The sequence below is a fragment of the Mirounga angustirostris genome, unplaced genomic scaffold, assembly GCF_029215605.1.
Source record: "Mirounga angustirostris isolate CCGP_5_RB_7025 unplaced genomic scaffold, mMirAng1.0.hap1 SCAF_10, whole genome shotgun sequence".
Taxonomy (NCBI): Eukaryota; Metazoa; Chordata; class Mammalia; order Carnivora; family Phocidae; genus Mirounga; species Mirounga angustirostris.
The window spans coordinates 105,237,417-105,247,579 of NW_026991718.1; the positions used below are offsets into that span (position 1 = coordinate 105,237,417).

Consider the following 10,163-nt stretch of genomic DNA (forward strand, 5'->3'; position numbering starts at 1 on the left):
TGGGCAGAGAGGAGAGGTTGGTCACAGCTCGAGGCTCTTTTGCAGATTTACACCTCTCGTGCATGAAGACATAGACTTAGTGTGCAGGCCAAATTAAGTTTGTTTTCTAAAAATAAAATCTAAATCTACTGAAATCAAATCTAACTAGATTTTAAGGGGAAAATATCTAAATGGTGTGGTTTATTTCCCTCTGGCTGAGGGGATATGGAAACTTATCTAAAAGGGCTTTTTGAGCTGTGGTCTCGGAGACTGTTTTAAAAAAAACAATGACACCCCCTTTGCATGCTGTGTGAAGAGAGGAGATGCTTGCTTGGGTTTTGCCTCAAGCTTTAGAGCATATTTGAGGCCCTCGATGGTGAGAGAAATGTGAGATTAGATTCAGTTTACAGTGAAGATGTTTTTCCCTCAGTGCGTAGGTTTTGAGATGAGGAGCAAACAGTTACAAATTAAGCTCACGTCAATGTCCTTACACTCAAGGTCATATTGTGGCCAAGATTGCTCTTAAAAAGGGTCGCCTGCCTGGCTCAGTCAGTAGAGGGTGAGATTCTTGAGTTGAGGTTATGAATTCAAGTCCCACTTTGGGTGTAGAGCTTACTTGGAGAAAAAAAAAAAAGATTGCTCTTGAAGTAATTAGAGAACAAAGTGACAACATCAAATCGATTTTCAAAATCCATAGTTCTGGAACGCCTCAAACTGGGGTCTAAGGACAGAGTCTCTAGAGTCTTTGAACCCTAAAAGTATTTTTTTTAATGTTTTTCATTTTTCTTTTGATGCTAACTGGACCCGAACTACCTTAAACTTAAAAATATGACATTCTTTTTAATGAACATGTTCAACTATAAAAATTTTCATAAATTAATATTTGAGTTGTTCAGTCAATAGTTTCCAAAATTGAGCCCTTGGGCATGTTCTATGAGATCTTAAGAGATTTTATTTTTCCTTTATTTTTATTATTTTTTATTTATTATTTTATTTAGGGAGAGAGAGCAAGAGTAACTGGGGGTAGGCAGGAGGCAGAAGGCAAGGGAGAGGGAAAGAATCTTGAACAAGCTCCATGCCCAGTGTGGAGCCCAATGTGGGGCTTGATCTCACGACCCCGAGATCATGACCTGCACCAAAATCAGGAGTCGGACACCCAACCCACTAAGCCACCCAGGTGCCCCTATTTTTCCTTTTGAAAGGAATCCATGCAATTATACCTTTGAGAAACACTTGATGTATCAGTTAGCTTTTGCTGGGTAACAAACCACTCTGAAATTTACAGGCCAAAATTCAATAGCTGTTTATTCATGTCACAATTTTGTGAGTTGCAATTTGGGCTGAGATCCGCTTGAAAGTTTTTCTGGTCTTGGCTGGGCTCACTCATATGCATGTGGTCAGCTGCTGGGGTGAATAAGACAGGCTGGTGTGGGGTGACTTCAGCACAGACAGTTCTGCGTGGTCACACATCTAGAACGTTAGGTAGGCTGGTTCTCATGAGGTGGCAGGTCTCCTACAGGGTAAGTGCAAACGTGCAAGACCTCTTGAGATTGAAGCTTAGAAAATGCACAGGGGTGCCTGGGTGGCTCGGTCATTGGGTGTCTGCCTTTGGCTCGGGTCATGATCCCGGGATCCTGGGATCGAGCCCCACATCGGGCTCCCTGCTCAGCGGGAAGCCTGCTTCTCCCTCTCCCACTCCCCCTGCTTGTGTTCCCTCTCTGGCTGTCTCTCTCTGTGTGTCAAATAAATCTTAAAAAAAAAAAAATGCACACTGTAGCTTCTCTCTGTTCTGTTCTCTCTACATTCTATTGGTGAAAGCAGGTCCCAGTGGTAGTTTAGATGCAAATGATGGAGAAACAGACTCTTCTAGCCTCATTTCTCTTCTCTCTGGGAGGAGCAGAAATATCATGTTGCAAAGAAATGAAGATAGGGAGAGAAGTAACTTCAGCCGTTCTTGCAATTGTGAACAATCAGTCAAGCCTATAGAAACCAGTGATTTTCTAAGTGTGCTTAGTAGAAACCTCATCCAGGGCTGCCTGGTAAAGTATGGTGGGTGGAGTGGGGTAGAGAGTCAAGGGACAATTTCTGGAGAGTAACCTGGACTCTGACTCTATTTGCTTTTAACTAAAGCATCTCTGGCTTTATCTGCTTTATGTTCAATTGCTTTGATTTGAAAACTTTTTTTTTTCTTTTTTTGAGAGAGAGAGTTGGTTGGGAGGGGGCAGAGGAAGAGGGAGAGAGAGAATGTTAAGCAGACACAGGGCACAATCTCAGGACCCTGAGATCAGGGCCTGAGTCGAAATCAAAAGTCAGACACTTAACCAACTGAGCCACCCAGGTGCCCTGCTTTGGTTTGAGACCTTTAAAGGGTTCCATGCCTGGGCGCCTGGGTGGCTCAGATGGTTAAGCGTCTGCCTTCGGCTCAGGTCATGATCCCAGGGTTCTGGGATCAAGTCCCACATCGAGCTCCCTGCCAGGCGGGGAGCCTGCTTCTCCCTCTGCCTCTGCCTCTCTCTCTCTCTCTGTCTTTTTTTTTTTGTTAAAGATTTTATTTATTTATTTGAGACAGAGAGAATGAGAGACAGAGAGCATGAGAGGGAGGAGGGTCAGAGGGAGAAGCAGACTCCCTGCCGAGCAGGGAGCCTGATGCGGGACTTGATCCTGGGACTCCAGGATCATGACCTGAGCCGAAGGCAGTCACCCAACCAACTGAGCCACCCAGGCGCCCTCTCTCTCTGACTTTCATGAATAAATAAATAAAACATTTAAAAAAAATTATAAAAATAAATAAATAAATAAAGGGTTCCATGCCCAAAACATGAGCAAATAGGGGTATACCAATGGATGTTATGGGAAGATAGAAAGGTGGGCACTCCCTGTGAGTAGTTTTGTGGGACAGGAAACATCCTGGAAGAGTGTGACTTGAGCAGGAATGGAGAAGTCTCCTTGTGAGTCACAACCTTGTGGGATTCTTGTTGGCTCCCTTAGACCATCTTGCACAGTGCCTTGACTATGCAGGCTGCTAAGTCAGTGAATGGATGGATGAGTTAGCCAGTATATCGGGATCTCAGTGTATTTTCCTGTAGATTAACCCCATGGGAGGTGAGCCCACAATTCGTTGTCTAAAGAATCACAAAGGAAAGAAAAACCAAAATGAATGGGCTTTCAGATGTGTAGCAAGCTGGAAAGAGGAAATGTAACAGTTGTAAAATAGTGGATTTATCTACTGTATTTATTTATTTAATCTCCTCTGATCAGAATTATTCTCTGAAATATACACCCAGTGAAACTGCAGTTACAGAAAGAAAAAGGGGGAGGATAGAAATGCTCAGCAATGGATAGAACATCCTTGTCCACAGACACCCAAAACGCCAGTTGGGGTTCCATTTTATAGCCCAGAATTCACATTTTAAGTATCCTTATTAGTTTCCTTTTAGGCCGGGTTGGGCATTGGAAATAACGTAAACAGACTTGGTTTGCGTGACTTTGAAAATGTGTATTGAACCCAAGCTAGCTAATATTTTTCTTTGGTTTTGGTTTCAAATGGGGATATATGCTTAATTATGGCTTGCATCATCTCTTGGAAATTGTAGCATTTATATGTTGATGTAACTTGCCCGACTGTAAAAGGAGGACTATGTATAGGTAAAGGGACATATGTAAATGGATCCAAAGCATGTTTGGCAAGGCAGAAAAGCCAAAAGGAAAAGGGGAAAATCACATTACCTGCCAAACACTTAGGGGCTGTGCGCCAAAAGTTGCCTTCACTTCCTCCAAATCTGTAGCTGGGTTTGGTCTTCAGCCTTTTACATAAAACTCTCTTTAAGTTGAGCCTCTACAATTTTGGGGGAGAAGTTGGAAAGCCTTTGAGTGGTTTCAGCACTAATTATGTCTAGAAAAACTGCACTCAAATGCATGGTCGCTTCTTCAGCGTGCATTTTAAATGGGGATTGGGCTTAATTTTATACTCAAATATTTGGGAATGAATGTGGGTAATTTCTACAGCTTTTGACCTTCAGGTCATATTGTGAATTGTTTCCATTCTCAAGTGCAAAGATTTACACAAAATATACAACTCTATCAGCTATTAGCTGTTAACTGTATTGGCTATTTGCCAACTCTATTAGCTATTGCCCCATGATGCTATAAAATAGCAGATTCCAAACTCAGTGATTTAAATCAACAGTCATTTATTCCCATGAAACTTTGTGTCAACTGGTGGGGGGTGGAATGGGGGGGCAGTCTGCTGGGATCTGGATTTGGTACTGGTTAGGTGGCTGTGCTCTGAGTTTCGAGTCCAGCTGGGCTTAGCTGGGCTAGCGCTGCTTCCTGAATTCCTGAGTGTTTATTGTGGGGCCCCAGCTAAAGGGAAAGCAGTGCCCAGTGGGTGCTCTTCCCATGGCAAGTGGCACAAATGCCAGAGAAAGTTGACATGCATGAGGTCGTTTAAGGTCTATGCCCAGAAATGGCACTCTGCCACCTCTGCTCACATGTTATTGGCCCAAGTAAGTTGCAAGGCCAAGGCCAATGTCAAGGAGCAGGCCAGTGCACTCTGTTTCCTTTAGCAGGAAACACTGCAAAGGTGCCTTGGAAAAAAGAGTGGTTTCAGAGTGGTGTGAAGCATCAGGAACCATATTGCAGTCCACCAGTTCAACCTCCATGAGTCTCTTGTATTCTCTGGTGCGGATACAAACCCATCATCAATTGTCAATCAAGACAAGGACCTTCAAGGTGCCTGTGGTCATAGTCCTTTTAAAGCAAGAAAGATATTTTCATTAAGAGTTCTCTAGGGCGCCTGGGTGGCTCAGTTGGTTGGGCGACTGCCTTCGGCTCAGGTCATGATCCTGGAGTCCCTGGATCGAGTCCCGCATCGGGCTCCCTGCTCGGCAGGGAGTCTGCTTCTCCCTCTGACCCTCCTCCCTCTCATGCTCTCTGTCTCTCATTCTCTCTGTCTTAAATAAATAAATAAAATCTTTAAAAAAAAAAAGAGTTCTCTAATATATGGTTGGACGCAAAAGATGTTGGTGGGGTAAATCAGAGAGTAGGATTTTCATTGCTAGCCCTGCTTGCATTTTTATACACCACTGCTTCCACCATCAATTGAGTATTAATTTTAACAATTGATTTTCAATGGGTAAATAACGTACAGAATAATTTATATGAGCAAGATACTTCTATGCATTTTATAAAGCATAGCTATAAAAGGTCATTATGTGTATTAAAATTTGTTTATATATTTTTTTAAATCATGATCTTTGAATTTGAAATCAGGAATGGAAAAAAAAGTCTTGAACTTCGAAATAAAAATAAGCCACTCAACTCCAAATTTAGTAGGTGTTTTAGGTGCTGACATTTGCATCCTTTTTCTTCCAGGATGGAATAATTGTACTGTTGATTCCAAACCCGCTTAACTTCTTTCACGCTAAACCCTCATCAGATGGTCAGTGGCCATGGGGGCTGAGCTGGGTAACACTTCAACATGCATAGCCTCACATGACTGACCTCTCCTCCCTGCAGATTGATGCTCTGCCGGAAATCGTGGAAGCTGTGGAAGGGAAGGTAGAAGTCTTCCTGGATGGCGGTGTTCGGAAAGGCACTGATGTTCTGAAAGCTCTAGCCTTGGGAGCCAAGGCTGTGTTTGTGGGGAGACCGATCATCTGGGGCTTGGCTTCCCAGGTAATTGGAAGACAACGAAATAAATAAACCAGAACAACAGTGAGATAAACGCATGAATCAAGTCAGACTGACTTACTCCAAAGATCTGTATCTTTTACTTGCTTAGGGAGAGAAAGGTGTTCAAGATGTCCTCGAGATACTAAAGGAAGAATTCCGATTGGCCTTGGCTCTGAGTGGTAAGACTTGCCATTCTCCTTCCCAACTTTCCTTTCTTCTTGTGGGATCCTTGGTGGAGAGCAGTAAACTTGAGGGGGAAGAAGATGGAGTCATTTGGGCTGTAATGAAATTTGAAGTTGGCTCCGTGTTTACACCTCTGGGACAGAGCACTCTCTGGACAAAGGGAGTCCACAGCCTGGAACAGTCACTTTGCCTCTGTCTTTGACAGTCTCATCAGGGCTGTTTGGGCGAGTGTGAGTACCTGAAGGGCGAACGCTATCCTCTACTCCTCCTCATCTCATAACACATGAGCAAAAATTCTAGCTGGCTAGTCAACACCTCCACCGGGGTGTTCAAATGAAACTGTTAACTTTTCCTATTGAACCTGCTCCATCTGCAGACCCTCCAGTCTCAGTTCTTGATAGTATCGTTGTTTCAGAAATCTTGAGTCACTTTTGACTCCTCGTTTCCCTCACACATTGACAGGTGCTCTATTCACATTTTCAGGAGCTCTATCCGCAAAATGTGATCAGAACCTGACCTCACTCGCTACTGCAATAGTTTCTCTGTGTTTCTTCCTAATCAGAGCCTCTCTCCCCTTGGGAATTGCTGGTCTGTCTGTCCACCTTGCTCCCCTCCCCCTCCCAGACTGTTCTACATGGCCAACATTCTCCAAGTTTTCACTGAAATCGTATTTTCTCAAAGGGTGCCATCCTGACCACCCTATTTAAAAAATGAAAATCCATCCTCCACCCATCCACTCAGCTGCCAGTTTTCTTTTCTTCCTTTTTTTTTTTTTTAAGATTTTATTTATTTATCTGAGAGAGAGAGTGAGAGAGAGAACACAAGCAGGGAGGAGAGGCAGAAGCAGACTCCCTGCTGAGCAGGGAGCCCGACGTGGGGCTTGATCCCAGGACCCTGAGATCATGACCCAAGCTGAAGGCAGATGCTTAACCAACTGAGCCATCCAGGCGCCCCTCAGCTGCCGGCTTTCTCTCCTGGTGACTACCTCATTCTTCTCCCATGGCACCCATTACCTATATATCATCCATCATATGATTTACTTCTTAAATTACTTGCATTACATGTTCTCTTTTCCTCTGGAGATATAAGAAGCATGAGGCAGGGATCTTTGTTGTCTTCAATGCAGTATTTCCAGTGTTTAGAGCAGCACCCAGCACACAAATAGTATTTGTCAGAGAAATGAGTAAAATATAAGCGCCATTATTACTAGTGACTGCTTTGAATTTGACTCAGAATGGACCTCTGGATGCAAAGAATGCCTCTGAGTCAATTACCCACTTCTGAAGGTAATGAGGGTTTCCTTTTCTGTAATCCGTATCACCCAGACGGTCCTTGTAGATAGAATTCCCGAGATCGATTGTCTACTGCTACCACGCTGAGCCTGTGTGGACACAGCCTCAGGGAGAGAAGAATGCCATTCTGTGAATCCTCACTATGCATTTTAATTTGCTACAGACATATCCTAAAAGAGAGCTTTCAGCCACTGACTCTCTATTAAATGTGGCAGAAAGAATATACTCTTTGTGTTAATAAAAATATGTGCCAGTCATTTTGTGTTAAGGACTGTTTAGGTAATAAAAGTGGTCTCATGCCACATAAGATTTGGCAAGCTTACCTTGAATCATAAACCTTACATTTGTCAAGTTTTACATTCCTTGGGAAAACGATTACCTGCCTGATTATTATTGCATTCATTTCATATTAAATGTATGCATTATTTTTTCAGGGTGCCAGAATGTGAAAGTCATCGACAAGACATTGGTGAGGAAAAACGCTTCGGCCGTTTCCAAGATCTGACAGTGCACAATATTTTCCCATCTGTATTATTTTTTTTTTTTCGGCATGTATTGCTTGACAAAGAGACACTGTGCAGAGAGTGACCACAGTCTGCAATACCCCACTTCAACACAAAGGGTGTCGTTCTTCTCCAACAAAATAGCAATCCCTTTGAGCTCATTGCTTTTGACTTTTCAATGGGTGTCCTAGGAACCTTTTAGAAAGAAATGGACTTGCATCCTGGAAATATATTAACTGTTAAAAAGAAAACATTGAAAATGTGTTTAGACAACGTCATCCCCTGGCAGGCTAAAGTGCTGAAAAACAAAAGATAGCCTTTGGTAAAATGGAAGGTAGCTACCCCTGAGGTAAAAAGATAATGATCTCACTGTTTATTAACCTGCATTGTGTTTAGATATCCTTAAAGCAGTGTTCCTAAATTGTAAGCTAGGGTTCAAAAGGTTGGACATGACTAGAGAAACAGGAGATTTAGATTCCCAACGCTGAGGAGTCAGCTCTTGATAGAATTGGGACGAGTTGGTGGTAACTGGTGACTTTCTAGATACTTTTTAACACCCTGACTTAGGCTACTTCTTTGAATGTAGGTTTCTGTTCCCATCTTTAGTGTCTGCATCTATCTGCATATTTTATGATACATATATTACTTCTTAATCAGAAACAAATAAAGCATTTTTGAAAAGAATATATCTGGTCCATTTGTAACAACATGAAATTCAACCATTTTAATCTCTGAACCCTAGTCACTGCCATGTTGCCTATTAATTCTCTTATACCTTCTAGCTCTTCTTTATTCTATTGCTTTTTTCCACTCATGGTCATATGCAGAGCCAGCTACATGATTCGTGAGGATCGTGCCAAATGAAAATGTGGGCCACTTGTTCAAAAAGCAGGAAAAAGGCTTTTCCTTCCTTCCACAGTTTTTCTCTTAACCTGTCGTGGTATCTTTTATTTGCTATGTAATATCATGTTTCCTTGAGCATGAGGATACTCACAGAGCAAGACGAGTGCTTCACCACCACCCTGTGATACGCCCTGATTCTTCTGCGCCTGTGCCCAGGACCCCGCCAGGAGTGGATAGCGGCGCCCATCGTGGGTTGATGGGTGAGCCAAGCCAAGGACTCATTCAGGGGAGGCGGGCAGATGGCAGGAGACGAGACATTGTGTGATTCTAGGCTCCACGACCCTAGCACATGTTTCATTGTCCCTTGGCTTTGACTCATAAAACACAAACTCAAAGATAAAATTATTGAGAATTTCAATCCAACAACCACAGAGCATGAAACGCAAGTTTGAGGCTCCCTTCTGAGTGTAGAATCCTGTGCAACCATATTGGTAGTGTGCGTGTGAAGCCCTGGTCACATGACTTTTAAATTTATTCCCCAAACTGGGCATTTGGCAGATTGGAGGTGAACTTGGCAGCCAACATAATTTTGAAATTTACGTATCACCATCTCCCTGGTTGTTCAACCACTGTGAAATATTAAATGAAACAATTGAGAGAATCACTACCTTAAAATACGATTGTTAGGTTATGTTTTATTGTTTTTTTACAATGTTTTATTATTCTCAGATCTCTCTCTTCCTCCCTCCCTCTTTCCTTTTCCTTAAATGCTAGGCCTTTCCTAAATGCTATGATGTACACAAACATAGTGCTTTCTTTCTAAAATTATTAATTTAGCCTGTTAACAAAGAATCACTTAATCTGATAAAAAGGAATAGTTATCCTTCAAAGTTTTCTCCAAATGTGAAGAAGGAATATTACTGTCATATCATGTAACGGTTTAATGCACTTGCAATTAATGTTAATCAATTAATAGGTATATAATAAGCACCTCTTTGATTCCCCCAACTGACTCAGGAATGTCTTTTCTGTTGGCAAAAATGTCTACTTTGACTACATCATAGTATGTGGTTGGTGGTGAAAAAGAAAATTTGATAACTTTCCCAGCAAGTGGACATCCACACATGGTGTTTTAAGTCTTATGCAAGTTATGTGAGATGGGATTAGTGCTCCTAATTTGTGAGTTTCTGAACACTTTTATGACCCCCAGAGCCATGCTACCTACTTGAATGTAGCTTTTCAGTTTTTCTTCAGAATTGTAATATCACTGAAGCTTCTGTGATATATATTATTTCCATCATCAGAAAGATATAAAGTTGTTTTCATTTTTCTTTGAGTGTGACTCCAATCCAGTTGTAATAATCCTAAAACTAAAGCTATCTGATGGCTAAGACAGAAATGGGGCACATTGGTTGCACATCTCTTTCTGAAGATTTGTTACTTGAACTTGATAGAAGTTTTCTGAGGGAGCCAATTGACCTTTCCGTTGCTGAGTTTTCTGCAATATGTTGGGGAAGGGGTAAAAGGGCATGGATAGTTTAATATAGGCCAACTCTACTTTTCTGGGATGTTATTGAATGTATATATTGCTCTAGAATGGTGCTTCTCAAACTATCACCCAGAGAACCAGTTAAAACAGAGTGCTAAGCCTCATGCCCACAGATTCTGATGCAGCAGGTCTGGGGAGGGA

General features: G+C 42.2%; 1 protein-coding gene across 1 annotated transcript in view; it reads left to right on the plus strand.

The window, feature by feature from the left end:
- HAO1 (hydroxyacid oxidase 1) overlaps positions 1-8,299 on the plus strand; it is a 49,452-nt gene extending 41,153 nt beyond the window's left edge. The window contains exons 6-8 of the mRNA XM_045885409.2: positions 5,497-5,655; positions 5,762-5,831; positions 7,562-8,299. Of these exons, the coding sequence (XP_045741365.1) occupies positions 5,497-5,655; positions 5,762-5,831; positions 7,562-7,632 (300 nt within the window). The 3' untranslated portion in view covers positions 7,633-8,299. The remainder of the gene's footprint in view (positions 1-5,496; positions 5,656-5,761; positions 5,832-7,561) is intronic.
- Positions 8,300-10,163: the final 1,864 nt, after the last annotated feature.